This window comes from Spinacia oleracea, chromosome 3, assembly GCF_020520425.1.
Source record: "Spinacia oleracea cultivar Varoflay chromosome 3, BTI_SOV_V1, whole genome shotgun sequence".
Taxonomy (NCBI): Eukaryota; Viridiplantae; Streptophyta; class Magnoliopsida; order Caryophyllales; family Amaranthaceae; genus Spinacia; species Spinacia oleracea.
The window spans coordinates 32,306,283-32,329,529 of NC_079489.1; the positions used below are offsets into that span (position 1 = coordinate 32,306,283).

General features: G+C 36.8%; 4 protein-coding genes and 1 long non-coding RNA gene across 5 annotated transcripts; 4 read left to right on the forward strand and 1 right to left on the reverse strand.

The window, feature by feature from the left end:
- Positions 1 to 3,771: 3,771 nt before the first annotated feature.
- Positions 3,772 to 11,909, forward strand: LOC110802217 (T-complex protein 1 subunit theta). The gene is made up of 13 exons (XM_022007654.2): positions 3,772 to 4,164; positions 4,824 to 5,086; positions 5,193 to 5,339; positions 5,440 to 5,601; positions 7,167 to 7,244; positions 7,567 to 7,700; positions 8,472 to 8,544; positions 8,638 to 8,715; positions 8,865 to 8,987; positions 9,075 to 9,169; positions 10,188 to 10,397; positions 10,580 to 10,637; positions 11,544 to 11,909. Exons 1-13 carry the CDS (start codon positions 4,017 to 4,019, stop codon positions 11,619 to 11,621), a joined length of 1,647 nt encoding a protein of 548 aa, XP_021863346.1. The 5' UTR covers positions 3,772 to 4,016; the 3' UTR covers positions 11,622 to 11,909.
- Positions 11,910 to 12,941: 1,032 nt separating this feature from the next.
- On the forward strand, positions 12,942 to 14,809 carry LOC110802223 (photosynthetic NDH subunit of subcomplex B 2, chloroplastic). Its single transcript, XM_022007663.2, has 3 exons — positions 12,942 to 13,486; positions 13,987 to 14,427; positions 14,501 to 14,809. The coding sequence occupies exons 1-3, from the start codon at positions 13,007 to 13,009 to the stop codon at positions 14,696 to 14,698; spliced, it is 1,119 nt and encodes a 372-aa protein (XP_021863355.1). The 5' UTR covers positions 12,942 to 13,006; the 3' UTR covers positions 14,699 to 14,809.
- Positions 14,810 to 15,241: 432 nt separating this feature from the next.
- On the forward strand, positions 15,242 to 16,958 carry LOC110802216 (protein NDH-DEPENDENT CYCLIC ELECTRON FLOW 5). The gene is made up of 3 exons (XM_022007653.2): positions 15,242 to 15,944; positions 16,040 to 16,486; positions 16,596 to 16,958. Exons 1-3 carry the CDS (start codon positions 15,405 to 15,407, stop codon positions 16,788 to 16,790), a joined length of 1,182 nt encoding a protein of 393 aa, XP_021863345.1. The 5' UTR covers positions 15,242 to 15,404; the 3' UTR covers positions 16,791 to 16,958.
- Positions 16,959 to 17,324: 366 nt separating this feature from the next.
- LOC110802215 (protein SINE1) lies at positions 17,325 to 20,864 on the reverse strand. The gene is made up of 3 exons (XM_022007652.2): positions 20,490 to 20,864; positions 18,555 to 19,992; positions 17,325 to 17,963 (listed from the first exon to the last, which is right to left on the reverse strand). Exons 2-3 carry the CDS (start codon positions 19,983 to 19,985, stop codon positions 17,487 to 17,489), a joined length of 1,908 nt encoding a protein of 635 aa, XP_021863344.1. The 5' UTR covers positions 19,986 to 19,992; positions 20,490 to 20,864; the 3' UTR covers positions 17,325 to 17,486.
- Positions 20,865 to 21,201: 337 nt separating this feature from the next.
- LOC130469088 (uncharacterized) lies at positions 21,202 to 22,277 on the forward strand. Its single transcript, XR_008929463.1, has 3 exons — positions 21,202 to 21,379; positions 21,717 to 21,775; positions 21,926 to 22,277. It is a non-coding gene; the product is annotated as an uncharacterized lncRNA (long non-coding RNA).
- Positions 22,278 to 23,247: the final 970 nt, after the last annotated feature.

Genomic DNA, 23,247 nt, shown 5'->3' on the forward strand with positions numbered 1-23,247 from the left:
GTTGGAAACGTATTATACGATACGACCTTGCATCGGAATCGTATATCGTATCGCGAATATTCGTAAGCTAGGAGAAACGAATAAATCGTATCGTACGACGGTGATTCGTCGTATACGAAACGATAAATAAATATATCGGAAATATATTCAATCGCGAATACAAGGAGCGGCCCACGAGCCGAGTGCACGAAGCACTCGAGGCCCATGGGCGCGCGCATAGGCGAGCAAGCAAAGCAACGCAGCAGCAGCGAGGCCCTTGTGGCGCGGAGCTGTGCGCGTGCATGCGGGGCCGAGACCACGACACAGAAGCAGCACGGCCCACGGCCCACTGGCTGTGCGTGTCCGTGTGTTTTGGCTTGCGGGCTTGCTAGCCGGCCTTGCCTCTTGGCTTGGTCGGTTAGTAAGGTTATGTAAATAACCTTACAACCTAATTTCCAACTTAGTACAATCACAATTCAGATTACACACAACCCTAGGAGAAAACAGAGAACCCTAATTCTCTCTGTGCCTCCATAATGTGTTCATCCCAAAAGGCAAATCTCTTGATCAATTGTCTAAGCTACGATAATCAAGACGTATCTGATCGTGTTGGTGAACCAAGTAGAGGAACGACAAGTGGAGTTCTTTGTTCGTGTTCGTTGACGGATTATTGTGGAAAACACGCTTCGAATGTAAGTTTGCTTAATCTGTGCTTTATACATGTTTCCTGGCTTTGGGGATTGTTCCGCACATGTTATTATGTTTAACTGTATTCCCCTACAGACTCCATAAACTAGTCAAAAGAGGCTAATTGCCCACAGTTAGTCCGATTTTACTTAATATTTCATGCCACACATTCGCGAGGGAAGAAGTAAGGAAATATCATAAACTCGTCTTTTCAGACCCCCCTCACAAAAGGTGTTCCATCGAACATCAACAATTTGAGCTGAAAAGCATACACAAAACATCGGGGTTGTGCTAACCGCAAGCTCTTTCATTTAACACAGGGCCTTGCGCAAAACGCAGGCTAGTCGGCGTTCTACGTGCCGCAATCAGATTAAAACGTGCATAACTTTTCTCACGGACTCGGCTTTGGGCTTCTGATAGCTCGTTGGAAATCTACGAATGTCTACTTTCCAATATAATTAAAATGACGGGATTATCATGTGTGTATCTTGATATATGTCCCAAATAGTTAAGGGTGTCTGATTTGAGTCCGGTTTTAGGAAATCGATCATATATCTTTCATTTCAAATTGAAATTAGGCTTATAATATATGGATGGAAAGCTTGAATGAAGCCATGTTCGGTTGATTTGCCCATCATGCGAGTTCAACCTCACCTGTGTTGGACCTGGGACAATTAACTAACGAATAAGTTCAATCATTAGACTTTGGTTGGAGAGTGCACTTCTTAGGTGCTACATATGTACTAACGTACTCCAAAGAAAGGTTATTATATATGCTACTACGAGTCCTACTTACTTTTCCTTTTATAGTATAGTTACTTCAAATAAAAATTTATTGTATAACTTTTTTTTGAATGTTTTTCATAGTTAAAGCGCAATTACTTTTATAAAAAATAATATAAACACAGAACCAACATCCCAATTAACCCATATGACCATATCCCATGCCCCCAAAATGATTCTAACGACAATTGAACTCTTGCCATGGGGGCGCGTTAGGATTTGTAGGAGGAGCCAACAAACAAAGCGTATATATATTCCCCGAAAGTGAAGTAAACGTGGAAAGTGCTAACCAATACACATGGCAAAAATGACTCAATCCGTACAAAAAAACAACCCAATTGAAAATGACATGACTTGACTCGAGATAAAATGTAGCTGAAATTGATAGTCCCCTGATTAAGCTACTCCACAATGGTTGCAAAAGATATTATACTCAATCTTACTCGACCCGTATTTGACACAAAAATATTCTCACTCTATTTTATCAAAATTCAAATAAAATTTACCTGAATCCGAACCAAACCTTGATCCCGATTCAAATAACTTGATTGTCAATTGCCACCTCTACAAGAATAGTGGGTATAGTGACAAAGTGAGCAACGACCAAACAGTTATGTCAATCAAGGGGCATTATCGCAAATGAGGAAAATTATATACAATAAAATGTTACGTAGATATAATGAAAATTTAATAAAATAATGGACTTTTGTTAGAAATGACCTTTTATAAGCGATTTTCTGTGAGAAAGGACATTTTATAAGAAAAGTTGTAGTTTAATTGGGACCTTAATTGTAATTTTTTTTGGTTGACTATGACCTTTGGCCGGATTATGGGAGTTGACCCAACTTTCAGGCGTTGAGTGTGACACGTGTTAACCGGTAAATGACACGTGGCAATTATAATGGTAAATATTTTTTAAAAAAATATAAAAAATTCTCATTTCCCTATAAAAGACTAACTGTTTAATTAAACCCAAAAAAAATCGCATTCCATTTTCTCTCTCCTCTGCGCAACTCCATAGCAAGGAGCAGAGGAAGATTCAACCCCGAGCAAAGTAGTTCGTCGCTTCAATTTGCTGCCACGAATTGTGATTAATACCCACACGAATCAGGTATTATGTTTTTTCCTCTCAAATTTCTCCTCAATTTTTCTAATTTGGTATCAAAATAATTAGGGTTTTTCGATTGATGATGAACACGAATTGAGGATTTTCTAATTCGTAGTGTTTGTGTGGTTTAGAATGTCATTGTCTCATCATCGTAGTGGAGGGCTCACCAAATTTATCTACTGGAGCTTCAGTAGCGAGTGGAAGTAAAGGCGGCAACAGTTCTACCAAAGGTTGTGCCACCGTGGTACTGCAGCAGCAACAAACATATATACAAAACGAATTAGGGCAAGAAGAAAAGTAGAATCTTCCATTTTTCTATAGTTTCAGTATAAAACTTGCAATCGCTTCTTTAACCATGCCTTCCATTTTTGGAGAACCAACGTGCCACAACAAAGGCAGTATCCTCAGCTGACCTCTGAGAAAATGACAGGGGTGAGAGAAATGGTTACATTTGCCCAATTTGCTGAAGTTATTGAGAAATTGATGATGGTTCAACTTCCCAACATTAATGGTGATTGAAGAAGCTAAAGAGTAGAGGAGCGATAAAAAATTGTCGTGTTTTTTTTTTGGGGTTAATATGGAGTCAGTTGGTCATTTGGAGAGTAATGGGATTTATTTTTTAATTTTTTTAACCCATTATAATTGCCACGTGTCAGTTACCGGTTGACACGTGTCACAATCAACGCCTGAAAGTTGGGCCAACTCCCATAATCCGGCCAAAGGTATTAGTCAACAAAAAATATTTACAATTAAGATCCCAAACAACAACTTTTCTTATAAAATGTCATTTCTCACAAAAAAAAAACGCTTGTAAAAAGTTCTTTCTAACAAAAAGTCCTAAAATAATAATAATTGTAAACGATTGTATAGGTACGTAGTACTTCCTCCGTTCCAAATTAATTGTTACACTTTCTTTTTTCGTCCGTCCTAGATACTTACACTTCTAAATTATGAATGACCCCACAATTATTATATTGTCTCTCTTTTCCCACTAACTTTTTTTTGTCCCCACACCCTCTCATTCAATTAAAAAAAATACCACAACAACTCCTATCCCATTATTTTTTCAATAAAATAACAATTGATAACCAAATAATCACTTATCACCTAAAACTTTGTGCAAATGAAGTGTAACAAGTAATTTGAGACGGAGCGAGTAATATTTTAGAGTTGTACCGAGTATATTAGTTCGATTTATTTACAATTATTATGCCAAAGAAAGGAGATTAGCAGCAATTGGTCGTGGCAAAGTAGGGTTCTTATTAGGAGAAGCTGAAGCAGGGAAAACCAAACGAGAAAAAGGAAAAAGAAAAGAGGGGAACTTTGAACAGAAAAAGCAAAGCAAGAAACATTTCTAGGGCTTTCGACTTCACTCTAACCTGCTGCTATTCCATAAACCACTCTCTCACTTGCAACACTCTTCTGATTGAACCTCTACTTTCTCTCTCCTCTTTCAAAAATGGGGTTCAATATGCAGCCATATGGTATACAGTCGATGCTTAAGGAAGGCCATCGCCATCTTTCTGGGCTCGAAGAAGCCGTCCTTAAAAATATCGAGGCCTGCAAAGAACTCTCCGATATCACTCGCACTTCTCTGGGACCCAATGGTATTTCTCTTTCTCTCTCTTACAGATCACAGATTTTCTGGGTTTGTTCTGCTTCTATTTGAACTGGGTTGTTGTTTATTTTGTAAAGTTTGGGGCATTCATTTTTTAATTTACCTTTTCTCTTTGTTTTGTTCGGTTGAATTGGATGAAACCCGTATAATTTATGGTGCTTTTGAATGATTTTTCAATTGCTTTTTATGTTTCTGGGTTTTGTTGTGTTTCTAGGAAGGTTTAGGTTTCAGGGTTTTAATGGGTTGGTTTGAATTGTTGAAATGTAATTGCTTTTGGGAAAGATTTGAATTCAGGTTATTTATTTTGCATTTTGTATTTGTTTAGGATCTTTTACTTTAGCATAAAGTATTTGATACTTTAAAAACCGAGCATCATATAATGTTGACGCTATCATTTAAATTTAGATTCTAAGATCCAAAATGGACTATACCCCCAAAATCAACTGCGGTGTATTCCTGGATCCATTCTATGGTTGGTCCTTGAGAAAGGATCTCACTGGCATGGATGAGGGACACACGATTTGAAGCTCATAAAGTAGCTTTAAGGGTTGCTAAATTGTTACTTTGGCCTCATTGAGGAACCTGATGTGGCTTACGTTCGGTAATACTCAAAATTAGATATGTGAGATGTTCTTATATGATGTGTAGGAAGGAACAAGTTGGTCATTAACCATTTGGATAAGCTATTTATTACAAACGATGCTGGTACTATTGTGAGTGAGCTCGAGATTCAGCATCCTGCTGCTAAAATCTTGGTTTTAGCTGGTAAGGCTCAGCAAGAGGAGATTGGTGATGGAGCAAACTTGACAATCTCTTTTGCGGGAGAACTTCTCCGTGGTGCGGAAGAGCTAATAAGAATGGGGTTGCACCCAAGTGAAATTATCATAGGATATACCAAAGGAATCAACGAGGTTAGTCATATCTATCTGTGCTTGTTATGTTTAGTTGTTTAACTGGTTTAACGAGACATGCTTAATGAATTATTCTCGTTATCTATGTTTATAATACTTCCTTTAGGCAATTAAGATTTTGGGTGAGTTGGTCGAGGAAGGTTCTGACAAGATGGACGTTAGGAACAAGGATGAAGTTATATCTCGGATGAAAGCTGCTGTTGCAAGCAAGCAATTCGGTCAGGAAGATATGTTGTGCAACCTTATTGCAGATGTAAATGGCCTTTGCTCATCAATTTTCTTAATATCAGTTTCCTTAAAAGTACTGGTTGTCATAATTTTTTTAACGTGCTTCAACTATCTCTGTTCCATAGGCGTGCATCCAAGTGTGTCCAAAGAACCCTGTAACCTACAATGTAGATAATGTCCGTGTTGCAAAACTTGTGGGAGGAGGTTTGCACAATTCTACTGTTGTTCGAGGCATGGTTTTGAAGAGTGATGCTGTTGGCTCCATAAAGCGAGTGGATAAATCCAAGGCAAGTGATTCTTATTGTCTCGATTATCTTTTCACGAGGTGGTATTGTGACTTGATTTGGCCTTTCTGTTTACTGTTTAGATGGTCTCTTTTGCCATCATACTTGCCGAGAGGGAGTATTTAGCTCTATACTTTTCTGGTGTTTTTAAAAATTATCATATGCTATTGTGCTACTTTTTCTTTTCAGGTTTTACTTTGTTATTTCCCCATCAAAGTTCAAGGAGGATTAAGATGCCATCCTGGATAATATTAATCTGTCTCCTGCTAGTAACATTTTCTCTTATGGACTAGTTTTCTTATGTGCTAATATTTTTTGCTTCCTCTGTTCCTTAAATATTGCACCATGGTTGACTTTACTCTATCCAACACATGACTTTACCTCTTAATATCTCGAGTTATGTATAAGTAAAAATTATAAAATTTGATTTATAGAAAATATATTTCGATACGAATTTAACAAGATCCACATGACTACAATTTATCTTACGTACGAATCACAAAAGATGACCAAAGGTCTAGTGTGAATAGTATTAAAAACCAAATTGTGCAATGTTTAAGGAACGGATAAAGTAATTGCTGCTTGTCTTTAGACTTGGTTAGTTCCATAGTGGTTAGTGGTGCCATATGGTAAATGGTTATTCTCAGATAGTGACTTGGAAGTGTGTGGAGGGGGGGGGGGGTTGTTCAAAGGTCAAAGTGGTGCGGCTTAGATATATGCCTAGGTACTATCGGATTAGCAAGGATGTTGATTATGTTAAAGATCTGCAGAGAAGAGCTTAGACTTAAGAAGAATGTTAAAAAAAGACATGGGGGGAGGGGTACTTGACTGATGTAAAGCTCAATAAGGACATGCCCCTTCATTGTGCTAACTCTAGAGGGTAAAACCCAATAGGAGATCCCTCCTCTTGTTTTGTTAGTTTTTGTTGGTATTTCTAATCTCCCTTATCATCCCTGGGTGTGTATCTCTTTTAACTTTGATCCCTTTTAATTTGATATGATAGTTAGATTTTATTTTAGCTTTACATCGTCTGGATAAGAGGAAAGGGAGGGGAACACGTTCCCTTGTTTGGATAAGGGGGTGAGGTAAGAAAGGGGAGAGAGGGGAAGATTCATTTTCCCCTCCAAAAGTACAGAGATTTGCAGGGGGGGGGGGGGGAATGGAGCTTCCCCATCCCTTTCTTTCCTCTCCCCCTCCTTTTCCTTCTGTCTTGCTATTGAAACAAAGTGTTAAGGTTGTCTTGTAAACGCTTTACTTCTAGATCTGCTACTTTCACTACTATTAATTTTTTTTTTACTCTGTTTGACCAGCACTTTGTGGTTGAATGTACTTTCTTTCGCTAATTTCTCTAATTTGGAATTTGTTTGTTTGTTACTTTCTCGAGCCTTTTCTGCTGTGTATTGACTAGTTATGAGAAAGTATATTTACCCCACTTATCTTTTGTGATTTCAAGACTAATATAATGGTCTAAAGAGCTTTCACGAACTGTTCTGCACGTCTGTGTGCAATTTTCCGTTCCGTATCAGAAGCTCCTTGCATGTGTTGATTGTCTGATTGTGCATTTTCAGGTTGCTGTGTTTGTACAAGGTGTTGATACTTCAGCTACTGAAACAAAAGGAACTGTTCTTATTCACAGTGCTGACCAGGTATCCTTGTAATTTATAGCTTACTTGGTTGATTTGATGAAAATATATTGAAAATACATATGCTGATTGGACTCTTCATTTTATGCCGAATGCCCATTTTAGGTTGGTACTCCGACATGGGTATTAGCCTGGTAGCTTCCTTTTTCATGATTTAGCTTAGTCTGTACACACATGTGGAATGGGCATTCATAGCCAAGTCTGAGTAACACAGACCAATTCAAACACTGTTCTCTAGCCGATGGTAGCTATTATCATTGTCTGCAATGGGCAATGTCAAATTAGAATGCAGTTGCTATAGTAAAACTTTTTCCGTACCTTACAGCTGGAGAATTATTCAAAAACTGAAGAAGCAAGAGTTGAGGAGCTCATTAAGGCCGTTGCGGAGTCTGGTGCCAACGTTATAGTGAGTGGTGGAGCTGTAGGAGACATGGCATTGCACTTCTGTGAGCGTTACAAGTATGTGTTGTCTGCCTCTAAACGATTATTATTCGTTATGTCTATTGTTTTCGCCACAAACTTGACAAAAACCTTATGGGTTGACTTGTGAGTTCCGGAAGATGTGTAAGCTTGTGAAAGAAGATTCATATGGGAGTTCAAATGCAACATATTCCATTTGTCTCTTGTTATGTACAAATATAAAGCTAACAACCATGGAGTACATAACACAATGTCTCGTATATGAAAACTAGATTTGATAGATGCCTTGATAATACAGTTCCATTTTCCGTCTCCATGAATTTGAAGCTTTGCTTGTCCCCCTTTTTTGGTCTTTTGTGAACTGGATTAGTTCTATAGGTATATGGGATAAGCAATTTGGAGTCCTGTTGCTAATACCTGATAGTTCTGTTTTGTTATAACAAGCTTCTATGTAAAGGATGGATAACTATCGTGACATAGTCACATTGTTGCTCCGTAGTTTGTTTCAAATTAATGTTTTCCTTGGGTGGATTTTTCTATATAGTCATTATTCTTTTTACTGAGTAGTTGGTGGGAGGGCATTATGATGTATGTGAATTGTGAAGTTATTTGTATGCTCTTTGCATGAAAATTCTGGTTGTGATAGTGTGATGGGGTTGATGCTTCATCTTAAGTAATATGGTTCTTATTTGATGTGTGAGATACAGAGTAAATGGTAAGATAAGTTGGTGATAAGATGTGTTGTCTAGTAGCGAAACCGGGAATGTTCAAATTCTTTTTGCATGCTGATTTTGGTTTTCATTGTTGTAGGCTCATGGTCCTCAAGATCAGCTCTAAGTTTGAGTTGCGAAGATTTTGTCGGACAACTGGGGCAATTGCCTTGGTAAGGAATCCGAAACATTGTGGACTCGGGGTTAGTCTTTAAGTTGTCCGTTTAGTTTCCCTGACTTATGTATGCTTTTAATCGGTGTGGCAGTTGAAGCTCAGCCAGCCTAACCCAGATGATTTGGGACATGTCGATTCCGTTTCTGTTGAGGAAATTGGTGGCACCAGGGTATGTGTGTTGATTAGCAGGGATACATCCGTTTGTGTCATAATTTGGTTTTGGCTTTTTTGTCTCTCATATGACTTCTCCAGATCCACGTCTTTGGTGTCTGCAATGAACTATTCTTATATTTTATTTTACATATATCACCCCGACAGGTTACTGTTGTAAGTAATGAAGAAGGTGGAAACTCTATAACGACAGTGGTGTTACGAGGAAGTACAGATAGTATATTGGATGATCTGGAAAGAGCAGTTGACGATGGAGTAAACACCTACAAGGTAACTTGTATGCACATTGTTTGCAGTCCAAATGACTATCAGAGTTCGTATATGATGTTGATATCTTGTTATGCTCTTTGCTTCCAGGCTATGTGCAAGGATAGCCGAACTGTCCCTGGTGCAGCAGCTACTGAGATTGAATTAGCAAGGAGACTGAAAGAGTTTTCTTTCAAAGAAACAGGGTAATTATGGTTATAGTACAGAGTCTTAACAACTAGACAGAGGGACAATATCGTGATTGGTTTTCTTTCCTGGTCCCGACTAAGCTGGTCATGTCATCGCTACTTTAGTTATTCTGTGGTGCTTCTTGCTGGCTCTGCTGCTCCCTTTCCTGCTTGCATTTTTGGTGTCTTTGTGCTGTGAGCCTGTGATGCATCAGATTACTTGTCATGTCTATTTTTGCAGAAGATAATTTTAATGTGTGTAATGTTCACTGCGATGTTCCTGGGTCATTCAGTAAGACTTCAATGCACCTATCATATACTCATGCTAATTGGATAGTATCTGTTTCTTTCTCCCATGGAAGATTTTAGTGCCGTGCATGAATTTTGCATGTCACATCACTGCACTTATTCTAGACTTAATTGCTCTTTATCATGTTAATGTACAGTGTTTGATTTGAACAATAATATCCCTGAAATACTAGAAGGGTTATGGCCTTATGGGTTATCTATTTCTTTCTCTTTATCAATGAAGGATTTGTGTATTGGTGCATGAAATTTGAATTGTCAGTTCTGTTACCTGTATTAAGTATTGGCTCGAATCTTAAAAGACAGTATGTGGAATTGGTTCTCCTGTCGCTTTTGGAGTTGCACCGTCATTGATCTAGTGGTCTGTGGACAGGTTTCTTGAGCTGCCTTTTTAGCTGATGGAAAGTATCCATTGCTTGTCTTCTTTTGTTCTTATTTGCCTGATATGTTCGTATTTAGATGCTTTTTCATCTGTCAAAGAATTCATTTTTTTACATGAAGTGAGCATTAATTTTAACACAAAGTTCTCTACTTTTAATTACTTCAGAAATAATTGGATCAATTGTTTGAATGTCTTCAATAAGCTCATTTCTTTAGTCATTTTCCGTCATATTGCTTCCAAGTTCTATCTTTTATGTCTTGCTTTAGGTCTCATGATTTGTACAATTTTATCGGCCCAATTGTCCTGAATAGATTATTAACCATCTCGCTGAACCATTCATGTTTACAGATTAGATCAGTATGCTATTGCAAAGTTTGCGGAGTGTTTTGAGATGGTCCCCAGAACTCTAGCAGAGAATGCTGGCCTTGATGCGATGCAAATCATCTCATCATTATACAGTGAACATTCATCTGGGAACACAAAAGTCGGCATTGACCTGGAGGAGGGTGCCTGCAAGGATGTTTCAACCTTGAGCATCTGGGACCTCTATGTCACCAAGTAAGATATTCTTTTTTCCTAGATTACTCATTTCATTGCGTCAAGGTTTCATGCCATATTTGTGTTTGGTATCTCACTTTAGATGAATATACCGTCTCAAGTAGTCAAGTGTCAGTTATACCTTCCATTGAGCTTGTATCCGAGTTAGACAATTGAGACTTAATTGACTACTCTCTATGCAGATTTTTTGCTCTTAAATATGCTGCTGATGCTGTCTGCACTGTTCTACGAGTTGATCAGGTAAATTATGAGCTGGTTTTGTAGCTTGAAATGGATAATGATGTTAGTAAGAGATCGGTTGTCTAGTATCTGCCAACATGTGATCCAAACATCCATTGGTTGAGGGAAAAATATTCAAAGATCCTTCTTCCTCTGTTCCTCTGTTAAGCACAGCATGAGGGGGTCAACTCAATTCTCGAATGTTCCACTTGTAGTTTGGGGTTCTACCTTTATATATCACCATAACTCTCGCTCTCTCTCTCACAAACACACTACACTTGAGGCTAATTAGTTTTCTTTTTTATGGGGAATTCACCGGTTTCGTATGCATTACTCTGGGTTGTTTTTACCCTTAGTTTGGACCAAAGGAATATTTTTTTTATATCTTCCATCACCGCACTCCAAAATTCTGGGATCTGTCCCTGCTCATGGGGCTGTGTTGTCATGTAATAGGTTTCTTCAACATTGACCTGTGGTGCATAACCTTTAGCCTCTGCCTTCTGAGATGACGGTGAGAATGAGATAACTGAAGTTTTAAGCTCTAATAATCTGGACAGACTGGGATATTATGGGTAGGAGACTGAAGAGTTGGGGTGCCCTTCCTTTTAAGCAAGATACTGATTAGTGAGAAAAAATAATTCAAATCGTCTCATGGGAGATCAGGTAGAGGAAAGACAGTAAATGTCCATGCTTCCTCCACCGTCACCCAAGGTACAATTGTTTCCCTGTGGTTTCCCTTACCCCCTTCCTGGACAGAGGATGCCTTGCCCTATAAAAAAGGGATCCTATTCGTTAATGGTAAATAATACATCAATCCTTGTTCAGAATCCATTGATATATGATCTTTTCTTGCTCTTCTGTATTCTCCTATTAATTTTGAATTTATCAGTAATTAGTTTACTTATACCGGTAACTTTTGCTCTCTAGATAATTATGTCAAAACAAGCTGGTGGACCCAGGAGAGATGCTGCTGCTGCTGCAGGCGCTGGAATGGACGAGGACTGAGTGCTGAGTGCTGTGCATCAAAAGCTTTATTTTTTCTTTTCTTTTTTGAAGTGTTTAGTTTATAATTTTGTTAGTTCGTCTAACAACCGTTTCCTGGTTGCTTTATATGCCTATTATTCTCTTACTTTTGGTGGTTTGAAACACAAATTTTTGTTGTGGTAAATGGTATTGTTGAAGGGTATAGCCATAAGAAAAGTAGTAGAAGAGAAAAAAACGCACTAGTTGACTAGTTGTAGAAGTTCCAATACGGAGTAGTTTTATATCAATTGCTTGTTTATGGGGAAGAAACGTATTGATTCAACTTGAATTCTATGGTTACTTGTACAGCAAGGGCTGGGGCATTGTCCTAATAACCCTGCTGTGGGAGGTTCTTTAAAGGGTCATTTGGCGTATTTTCCAGGGACATGTATATCCATAAAGTGGAGTTGTGGTGTCTGTAATTAAGTTAGTTGTGATGATAGATAACTCGACCCGCTTATAAAACACGAATGTAAATTAGGAGCAATTGATCGGAAATTTTGTTCTGAGTGAAGAGTTGTCGGACACTGGAAGTTGTCAAGGACTATGGATAACATGTTATATAAGCTCAATACGAGTTGTAGATGTGTTAAGCAAATGTTGGGGTGGACTGTGGGAGCAAGCTAACAAACAATCCAATACAGAGTCCAATTTGTTTAGCTAACTTATCTTTAGTTTAAGCCATATAATTATTCTCCCACAATTTATGACTGAAGTGCGCCCAAGTCTTATCCATAAACAACATAACAATTCATCCTAACATAATTTAAAAAGTGAACATGTAAATCATCTTTCTACGATATAACAAGTCATCCGTAACCAATATAAAAAGTGTTTCAAAATTTCATTTTTAACTTTTTTTAAAAGGGAAAGGTACACGCAAGTTAGGATAGTCTTCTCTCGATGTTGTACCCTAACTTATCTAAAATGTAAGGGTAAATATCTTAATGTATCTGAATTAGATTACCTAAGAAGGTAACATAATCAGCTTTCAGATACACATAACGTGAAGCAACTTTTTCAAGGTGAGTCAAGAACTTATTTTTGTATTTGCAGAAATGTCAATGCTTAAGGTACGTTTTAAGACGAGATAATTTTTGCATGATGCAATAGAATCTAGATTCAGAGTGTTTGTGATTCCAGTTTTTGGTAACTAATTTTCTGCTTGTCCAATGGAGACTTATATTTGGCTATTTGCCACTAGGCAGTCATTTTGGTTTATCACAAGGCTTACAAAATATGAAGCCAAAAGAAGGGTGTGTGGTGTGTCCCACTCCCACATATGAGAAACTCCCATTTGACAAAAAAAAAAAAGAGGATGAGTAACTTCTATCTAACCTCATCATCTACGGCCACTGATACCTTCTATGGCCTCTCTACTACCATTCTCCCTCCTCAAACCCACTACAATCTGCAAAGCCTCATCAACCGCCGCACCACCGGCTGCTCTCGTTGAGTCTCTCAACGACCAGTTTGCAAGAAAAGGCATAAACTTTTTGGAATCAACTGATACAAGTACAAATATCAGCAGTCCCATTGTTGAGCTTAGTGTTAGAAATGGAAGCTCATTAAAGCTGCAACTATCCAATGCTCATGTTACCTCATATAAGCCTAAAGTATACTGGAAAGACGACGGTTTTGAAGAGGTTTTATACACACTTCCACTATCCAAAGGTGGAATTGGCTTAGTGCTTAATGATGTGACTCAACCTGTTACAACAACTAAGAAACCTGATCCTTTCAGAAGGTCTGAACCTGCTGCTGCTGCTGCCGCTAAAGGGTCACTGCTTGCAGGAGCTGAATGGTCTGTCAGAGATGTTGATTCTGATTCTTTTGATGCTGTCCAGGTATATATGATTGTAAAACGAGTGTCTCAATTTGTTTATCTTCTTGTCAACAGCATTTGTCTGATAATTCATCAATATTTGTTTGGAAATATTGCTATCTTCAAATATAATGCTACTTTGAAATTCCATTATTTAACAAGCACTAGTTTACAAATCTCTGTAATCATATCAGGATCCCTCAATGGTGTATCCATTATCGATGATAAACCAAAAGGTCTTGCACGCATAAGGTGTACAATAAATTTATTAACTTCTACCTTTTTTTTTATTATGAAAAAAGAAATTGATGATTTTGAAGGAATGGTTTTTATTCGATAACTTTTACATTATATCGGGACAATGAAGGAAGTTTTACAATATTTATTTTAAATAAGAATTTGTGTGGACATAAACTCCAAAACAGAACAAAGGTTCCTAAGCTATCAGTAGCTATGAGAACATTTGATTTCTGCTAGATTTTATAAAGAAGTTCCATTTTTCACATAATCTTCTTCTGTCAGGTTGAATTGAGTTGCACCAGTGGAAGTCTTGAAATAACATATGTAGTATCATTGTATCCTGAAAGTATGGCATCAGCAGTTCTTGTGAAAAACAATGGGAACAAGGCGATAGGTCTTACAAGTGCAATACTGAGCCATATCCAATTCAAAAAACGTTCAGGCTCGGGAATACAAGGACTGCAAGGTTGCTCTTATTGTTCCCACCCTCCTTTATCTTCACCCTTTGAAATTGTTTCTCCGGCTGAGGCCATGAAAGCTGAGGACCCCGGCATGTTCTCATTCAGTTCTGAATCTCCTAGCAAGCTTGGTGAATGGACTACGCAAGAAGTGCCTATTACCATTTTGAAAAATAAGTTGAGCAGGGTTTATACAGCTCCTCCTTCAGAGAGATCAAAGAAATTCTACAGAACAACACCATCAAAATATGAGACGGTTGATCAGGTAATAACAATAACAATAACAAATCAATGCATTCTGTTTTATACTTGATTCTTATGTGTTTGTATTGTTCCAGGGAAGGGAGCTTGTGTTTCGGGTGATAAGAATGGGTTATGATGACATATTGGTGTCAAGTCCTGGATCTTTATCAGAAAAATATGGCAGGGATTACTTCATCTGCACTGGCCCTGCTTCAATCTTGGTACCAGTCACTGTCAACCCAGGAGAGGAGTGGAGAGGGGCGCAGGTTATCGAGCATGATAATCTTACATAACTTATAATTACGTACATCCCACTGTAATTAAAGATGTGTCATTGTAACACCATTTATCACGTTCAACATATACTGGCTTCATAAATCATTTATCCATGTGACTTTGTGGAAGCTTAACTGTTACATTACATATGTAGGTTGAGCAATTTGGAGAAATTACCAGGAAAGTTGGCTTATGGGAAAGTAATCACATAACTAGAGTTACTACACTTATGGCCTTATCCTTGCAATTGAAGGATAAGGGTAGTAACTCTAGTAAGGATGCGTAATCATACCTCTCATAAGTTCTAATAAGTTCCAATAAGGGATAGTTATGATAAGTTCCTATAAGTTTAGGTAAGCCATTTTACGTAAAAAGTAATACGAGAAATTTTACTTTGCCTCTAAATTTTTCCATATTCAGCGATAAGAAATAAATATATTAAGCTATTTTTTTTTTTTGAAAGATAAAACAAAAGTTAGGGTAGTCTTCTCTCAAGGCAGTACCCTAACTTATCAAAAGATATAAAATAAGAAAATTTACTATGTAAATATATTAAGCTAATTGTTATGAGTGGACAAATATCAACAGAAAACATGCATGTCTCCTTCTCCTTGGTATCAAGGATAAGTGGGCCCTCTTCTATCTTCTATCTTCTATCTCTTTCTCTTGCACTCGATTCTCTTTCCACTATGAACACCCTATTCTGATGGAAACCCAGAAAAAATGTCTTGCAATTTTCTTTTATCATTAAATACATGTACATTAACCACCACAAAATCCATAAACTCATTTCCTCCTGGCGTTTTATCTACTTCATCGCGGTATATTACCTTGAACAAGAACAAAAGAGACTTTGTATCAGCAATATCAGTGACTTCTCCTTCTGTTTCCTACCCAGAACCTCCCTTGAATGTGGAATACTTGGAGAGTGAATTTGGCAACAATGGAGTTTCATTCACCAAGCTTGGAAGCAACAGCTATGTAATCAAGATACTTTTGGAAAACGGAAGTGCAGCCAGTGTTTTAATGCCAAGTGGTCTGATCACATCCTATAAGCCTAAGATGTGGCATGGAAGCTCCATTGAGGTTTTGCATACCTCGGTCACGGAGAGAGGGAGTACTTATGGTTATGATGGTGGTGTTCATACCATTCAAGGTGGTGTATCTTTGGCATTGGATTGTGTTGGTGAGAATGACTTTTCATGGTCTCCTGTTAGTTGGCTTCTTACTGATGTTAAAGGAAGCTCTGAAGATTCCATTCAGGTTTGCTTCACACATTTCTACTCTGAAACATTTAAATACTAATTTAATTGTTTGTCTGACAGCATTCTTGTATAATTGCATATTATAAAATGCAGGTAGAAATAATAAGCAGAGAGATGGGGAAAATGGTAGAAGTGAAACACAACATAACTCTGAAAGACGATACCTTGAGTTCAGAGGTTAGTGTTTCAAACTCGAGATCTTCAAATCTCGAGTTAACAGGTTCTATTCTAAGCCATCTGAATGTGAGCACACCAGAGGCCACTTATGCATATGGATTAGAGAGATCAAATTTTGTCAGCAAGCTACCCCTCATTTCAGACTTCTCTATTATGCCTCCCAACTTACCAAAGAACAAAGAGACTAGTTCTAGTCAGTCATGGCCTCTATCGTCACTCAAGGGGCTGTTTACTGCGAAAAGGGATGTCAAAGAAACAAACGAACAAACAGAAGGTGAAGAGGAAGACAATTATAAACATTTATATGGAAAAATGAGCAGGATATACACAAGTGCTCCTCGAAACTTCACAATTATAGACAGGGTTTGTCACTATATCTTATTATTACTCCTAAAACTTGTTTGAAAAAAATATATGGAGAGAAGTAAAGATGGTTTATTGGACTAATTTGTTCGAATTTGTTTTCTAATAGGGTAAAAGAAATTCAGTTATTGTAGGAAGGAGAGGCTTTGAAGAGCTATACCTGTATAGTCCTGGATCAAGTCATGAAAACTACGGCAAGTATGCTTACATATGTGTTGGACAATCAGCTATTCTCAAACCTGTAAGGTTAGGTCCTCAGCAAACGTGGACTGGAGAGCAGCAGTTACACAATCCAAATCTTTAAATTTTTCTAGCTTAACACTTCCATCTTGTAAAAACAATCCAATCAGCAACATATAAGAATATCAACTAAATGAATCTGTTTCTGAACTTGCTGTGTCCATGTCAATATGTACTCAGATACTTTGTTAGGTCTGCATTTGACGCTCTCTCAAGGTTATCTTCTCCCTCATTTGACGGTCAGGTTTTTGTATAAATTCCAAATATGCTATGATGAATACTATTTTCGAGCATCTTGAAATGGTAGATTGGGCAAGATCACCCAAGAGATAAAAGAGATACAGGAATGATCACAAAAAAATTGGTATCACCAAGACTTTTGGATCCATCTTCTCCTCTGTCTTTCCACCTCTTTACTCTCAGGCTCTCACTAAATTTGGGACTTCTTTTTACTGATGACCAAATCCCGTGGTCTTTAAACAATAACTAGACAAAGCATATTAGGGTTGGTTCAACATTTCCCCTGCGATTTTCTTTCCATACAGCATTATGAATGGAATATAAGATAATTTTTTTCCTACCAGAAGAATACATGATATTCCCAAAAGAGATCTACTTGAAGTTTTAGAAAGTGAAACAAATAGTCATTTGTACAGATACAATACATCTTAACAGACTAATACATGGTAGGTCTCTTTTGCTGAAAATGTTGATTCTCCATGACAACTAATTATGCTAAAATCGAATAAAAAAAAAGAAGCTAAGTTGGAACCATGTTAAGAATTTCATCCTGCTCACCTAGGAACAAAACTGATGCAAAACCTACAGAAAGCACCAGTAAGATGAACGACAACAAAGTGGAAATCTTCCGCCCAGAAATTTTCACTATCTTCTCAGTTGTACTTTGATCTTTATGGAACATTTTGAGAGAGACATCACCATTAGCGATGCCCAAAACATCTTCAGTTGATGAGACTGATTCTGAGTTAGAATCACATTGAGGATTTTCACATCCATCTGTTACATAGCCAGTGCCATCTTGAGGCATATGCTTATTTAAACAGCCATCTTGGTTGTACTTGATCACAGGGCTCCATTCATATTTGGCTGAATATTGTCTTCTTGATTGATTGTCAAAGTAGACCGAGTTCTCATCATCATCCTGAAGGGAGCGAACAAGCTTCCTCGGAGTAGTAAAAATCTTAACACTATCGAGATTTATCTGAGAACGTGTCTTCTGAAAGTACCAAAACAGGAAGAGTTTAGGGAGAATTTGAAAAGTTAGCTTAGCAAAATCCAAGCAACATAGATGAAGGCCTTAAGAAATTCTTCATTAATCAGGGAGTTAAAATTCAATGTATCACTACAATATGGTTCATTAATTCATTATCATCCCAAATTCCCAATACCCCTAAGGCTAAGTCATAGGAAGATTATATGGCATATGAATTCAGAACTATAGACTCACTCAAAAAAGTAAATCAATAACAAAGATTCTCACTCCTTGATAATAGATTGGTACAGCTATAGCCGAATATTATATTGCTACAGCTCACCACAGGTCATGTTACTTATCGCATAAAGAATGGACTATTAAACACAGTCAAGCAATGAAGCAACTTAACACAGATTAACACAACAGCAAATTATACATGTTTGGTAAAATAAATGGCATATTTCTAGGCACATATGAACTTTTATGTCAAGTTTAAATCCCTAAACTGTTAATAAGTAGTTGATCAGGGAATTGAGAAGCCGGAGTTTAAGCTGCTATATAATACAGTGCTGTACAATAAGACTAGAGATCACAGTAAATAATGTTCTGTACCTGTGGACTGGGAGTTTGGCTTCTCATTGCTCCATTTGATGGACTTTGAGGTCGGCTTCTCAGAAATCTGTTTGCTGGAGTTTGAGCTCGCCTTCTGAATGCCCCATTTGATGGACTTTGAGGCCGGCTTCTCAGTGATCCATTTGCTGGACTTCCAGGATTAAACCCTGGAAATCCAGTAGCATAACTTCTCCTACTATCGGAACCTTCATCTTGTTCTAAGGATGCATGAGACCTGAAGCTTTCACGCGCAACTTCTGAGAAAAGCCCGTCCTTTAGAGATACATTAACGTATCCGTTTTTCGGATTCCAGAGCTTCCTATTGAGACTTTTCCTAGTATGATCCCCATTGCACGAAGCTTGACTCATAGAGATTGGTGAGTCCATGAAAGACTCAGAAAATGAATCAAGGGTTTGTGATTCAGGTGACACAGATAAAGGTGACTGACTTCCAGGACTTGATAACTGTCTCCTAAGGCTATTACTACTCTTACTGAAGTTGGAACCAGTCATTGAAACCTCGTCACAACTTATCTTTGACCCTTTCTCTACTAGTAATCTTTTAGCAGTCTGTAATGCTTCAAATGCAGCTCCCTTGACAAATGGCATCTGATCAGATTGGCAGTTCTCCATCTCCTCAATTATGGAGTCTAGCTCCGAAATAATACTCCTGATATCCAACCACTTCATCAAAGAATGCACCATCTGAATAGATGTTAGACGTTTCTGTGAATTATTCTCAGCCAGGCCACAATTCAGGATATTCAACCCAGCCCTTATCAACAACCGAGCATAAGCCTCAACGACAAGACAATTGCGCTTGGCTAACGACATGACCAACCCCATATGAGAATTTGTCTGAGTTGACTTATCTTCCAAAGCACCAGCAAGCTTTAAGCAAACTTCATTCACCATTTCATCTGAAGCAAACCTCCAATTATCACAATCTACAAGGGCTTTCAAACAAAGGGCAGCACCACAAGACAGACTCTCTTGGGAACCTAATAAAGCATCAGTAAGAGGCTTGCAAAGCAAATGGATTAACCGCCTTTTCTTGTCTTCAGGTGTAGTGGGCTCAATCCCATACCTAGCAATAGCAGGAACCACCTTAGAGCATGCCTGCTGAAGAGGAAATGATCCTCCACTAGTAGTCAAAGTCTTAATAATAGAAGACATTATATTATCAAGTTGAGGCACAATGTTAGGCCCGTGTACTCTAGCAAGAACTTCATAGATGGAAATGGTGTATTCCCCCGGAGACGAACCAGCATCTTTCGTCTCTGAAACCTGAGCAAGAAACAGCGGAATTGCTTTCGAATCCATGTCTTTCACAAACAATTTCAGTGCTTTCATTGCAGATCTCCTACTGTCTGCATCTTTTTCCAATTTCGCTAATTCTTGACGCAATGCAGGACTCAAATTCCTACCCATTGGTAACCTGTCCCGATGTTATACATTCAATGAATAGAAAACAAGTCAGAAAAACCACACCACCAAAAACTTCAATGCATTACAACATTTCAAATCCCCATTTCACATTTTCATAACAAAGGAAAAAACCAAATCAATTTTACTTTTAGAGAACCAAAAATTGAAGAAATAGAAACGCAAAGGATTAAACTTTATAATAAGAAACACAAATTAGCCACTTCAGTATTACTTAATTAAAGAAAAACCCATATCGATTACACTATAAAAACCAAAAAAATTGAAAGCAGAAAAAGAGATGAGTGAACTTTAACAAGAACTCGTATTCTCCTACTTGTGAATACACTATTTGCTAAAATATTAACAACCCAACAAACTTTAACACTTTTTCTGAAGAACCCAAATAAAATTCACCTTAAAATCCCCAAAACTTGACCCAAATCAAATAAATAAAACAAGTAAAATAGACTTTTACAAGCTAAAAAGAGCAAAAGGAGAATGAAATACCTGGGTCAATGCAGATTCTTAGTGTTGAAAAATAGAGGGGTCCTCCTTAATTATTCACTTAAAAATTCAAATGGTGAAGTTCTTTAATTTGAAAAAAAAGAGGGGGGAGATTAAGAAAGATATTCCCTTTAGAGAGAGAAATGAATGAAACAAAATAAGGAAAGAAATCAAGAAATGTGGAGAAAGCAGCTGTAATGCATAAACATTGGGGTTTTAATACGAAGTATCTTTTAGGGTTTTTGTAATTATTACAGCATTTAAGTATTGTTGTACTGTATGATCCAATTTTTAAAGAATTTTTTGATTTTATTAATGATTTTAGATTTGGTTTGTTTGAATTTTGGGATGAAATGCGCGCATTGTGTGTTTGTGACGTTTGGTTAAAGAAGAAAAAGACAGAGGGTTTGAATCTGTTGGGGAAACGGGAATACCCTTCAATTTAAATCTTTTTTTAAAATTCCGCCGCTGTCCTTTTCTCTCTCTTCGGCTCCTATGTGTCCACATCTTCCTTCAAATATTCAACTACTAGTCCTATATGCACGCGGTCCGTGTGAATTCTATATAATGGAGTAATAAAAATGTCAGTGGCTATTGCGAGGCTTGTAAAACCTCAATCAAGCTTTCTCATTCACTCCCTCCAAAAACCATTATCCGTCATTTACAAAATTCAAAATATGATAAAAACAAAGTTAACCGTAGGAAACAACTCACTTCCACTCCCTTATTTAACCAACAATAAAAAATAATTAAATACCCTATTTCCCCTCTACCCGCCTCCACCAATCCATCACTCCTTCTGATTAGTTCCCTGGGCCCTTCTCTAATTGTTCTCCAAACATTGAAGGTTAAAAACTTAAAAGATAATCCGGAATCAAGAGTCGTGAAACAAGGTAACTCGGTGATTGAGGTTGTATTGTTTTGCTTCGTCATCGACGATCCTATTGTTTTGTCAGTTTTATCTCTTTCTCTTTCTCTTTTCGTTTTTTTTTTTTTGAGACAATTAATTTGATTTTCTTCGTGGATTTGATAATTGCGGTGTGACTTACTGACTTGGTTGACTCTTTGAAACATATTTTGTGTGAAGTTGATGGAAATGGAGTCGGAAATTTTAACCTATTTTGGTGATTTTCATTTAACAATACACTCTGTACTTAATTGAAATAGTTCTATTTTTTCTCTAATGTCATCCTGCTTTCTTATCTCACTTCTCTCTTATCTCCTCTCCAGTTGATTATTGTAGATAAAATGGTTGGAGTCAAAGAATCTCATTTCCCAAAAACCTTGATGTAAGTAGTCTATTTTAAAATTCTATAGTTTTTCATATTCTTATTTTTGTATTTGAATCTAATTTAATTGTAAAAAGAAGAAATAATAAATTGTACAGAGTAAACCATTCTTGATAAATTTCTTCTTTGTTATCTTTTGTGCTTTTGCAGACTCGTCACATATTCACAGGCTAAGAAGAAGAGATGCTAAAGATGTTTTCCGCATTCAAATTATATTTGGATTTTAGGATTAGTTTTTGTTAATTATATTTTTCAGCATTTGAGTAGGACTTTGTTGGGTTCAGTTTTTTTTTTTTTTTTGGATTAATTAGTAGCAGACTATTGTTTGAATTAGGATACCTTATTTTTTCCACCGATAATTTATGGATTTTGTAGTATATACCTATTAGATTATATTCCATGCACGCACGGATATTCGAAAGTCATTCCATTTTTTTTATAAAATATTGAATTGGAATATTTTATCCTTTAAAGCTAATGTCTAATTAATAAAGCTTGAACATATTCATTTAATCATCTACTAATCAATTTTCGTCATACTACATATTATATATTTTTATGTTTAATATGATAATTTGACCAACATATATATTTGATATGGTTAATAGGTTAATTTAACCAAAATCTTAAGTTACTGAGTAATATATTTTATTATTGATATGATGACTTAACTAAAATATTACCAAAATCATCTAATGCTGTCATATTCTATAATCCTATTTTTCTTTCCATACATAAACAATTTGTACAAATAGAGAGAAAATAAAATTAAATAAAGTAGATTTTTTTTTAGGAAAGTGATTTTTCGCGGGAACATTTTGCACCAGAAAATGACATGTGTCATTCTTGGTGTTTGTTTTATTATAATGTGTGTACGGAGTAATAAATTGTTTCCATTATTTTGTATATTGATGTTTTGATAATCGAAAGGAACAATAGTTTTCATTGTCGTTCTTTTTTGTGTTAATGGAGTGTAATATATGTTGCACATTAAAATAAATAAATAAATATTGACGCAACTTTTTAGTTGTTTTTGTAAGAAAAATAGAGAAATATTAACTAAGATAATAGTTCTCTTTCCTAAAGGAAAACATATATAGATGTTAAGTATGGTAACGGTGTATTCGTTCTTCATTTTCTGGAGAAGTTGATGCTACCACTACCAATGGTTCAATTCAATGAGAGATTTTGAACGTAATGAAAACTTTTTAATAAATTTTGTCTTATTACTTAAGTATTACTTATTTCGTATTGTGTTTAAATAAATACAAAATTGCGTTATTTCTATTCTCATTAATGTTCAATTATTTCATTGGCCAACAAACAAGGCGGCTTCTATCTCCGTAGTTTATTTTGTATTTGCAAGCAATGTATTAGTTAGTAGAACTCATGTTAGCAACTTTGAATGTGTTTGGGTTTTCTTTGGCCCCCAAAGTCTAACTAATGAATTTTCTTGTAATTTGTAAACTCTT

Coding starts and splice junctions, on each gene's coding strand:
- LOC110802215 (XM_022007652.2), bottom strand. CDS start 19,985: ATGGGTAGGAATTTGAGTCCTGCATTGCGTCAAGAATTAGCGAAATTG. Junction 17,964..18,554: donor GCCAAACTCCCAGTCCACAG/GTACAGAACATT, acceptor TGGTACTTTCAG/AAGACACGTTCTCAGATAAA.
- LOC110802217 (XM_022007654.2), top strand. CDS start 4,017: ATGGGGTTCAATATGCAGCCATATGGTATACAGTCGATGCTTAAGGAA. Junction 8,988..9,074: donor ATGGAGTAAACACCTACAAG/GTAACTTGTATG, acceptor CTTTGCTTCCAG/GCTATGTGCAAGGATAGCCG. Junction 10,398..10,579: donor TGGGACCTCTATGTCACCAA/GTAAGATATTCT, acceptor CTCTCTATGCAG/ATTTTTTGCTCTTAAATATG.
- LOC110802216 (XM_022007653.2), top strand. CDS start 15,405: ATGTCTTGCAATTTTCTTTTATCATTAAATACATGTACATTAACCACC. Junction 15,945..16,039: donor GCTCTGAAGATTCCATTCAG/GTTTGCTTCACA, acceptor TATAAAATGCAG/GTAGAAATAATAAGCAGAGA. Junction 16,487..16,595: donor ACTTCACAATTATAGACAGG/GTTTGTCACTAT, acceptor GTTTTCTAATAG/GGTAAAAGAAATTCAGTTAT.
- LOC110802223 (XM_022007663.2), top strand. CDS start 13,007: ATGGCCTCTCTACTACCATTCTCCCTCCTCAAACCCACTACAATCTGC. Junction 13,487..13,986: donor ATTCTTTTGATGCTGTCCAG/GTATATATGATT, acceptor TTCTTCTGTCAG/GTTGAATTGAGTTGCACCAG. Junction 14,428..14,500: donor AATATGAGACGGTTGATCAG/GTAATAACAATA, acceptor GTATTGTTCCAG/GGAAGGGAGCTTGTGTTTCG.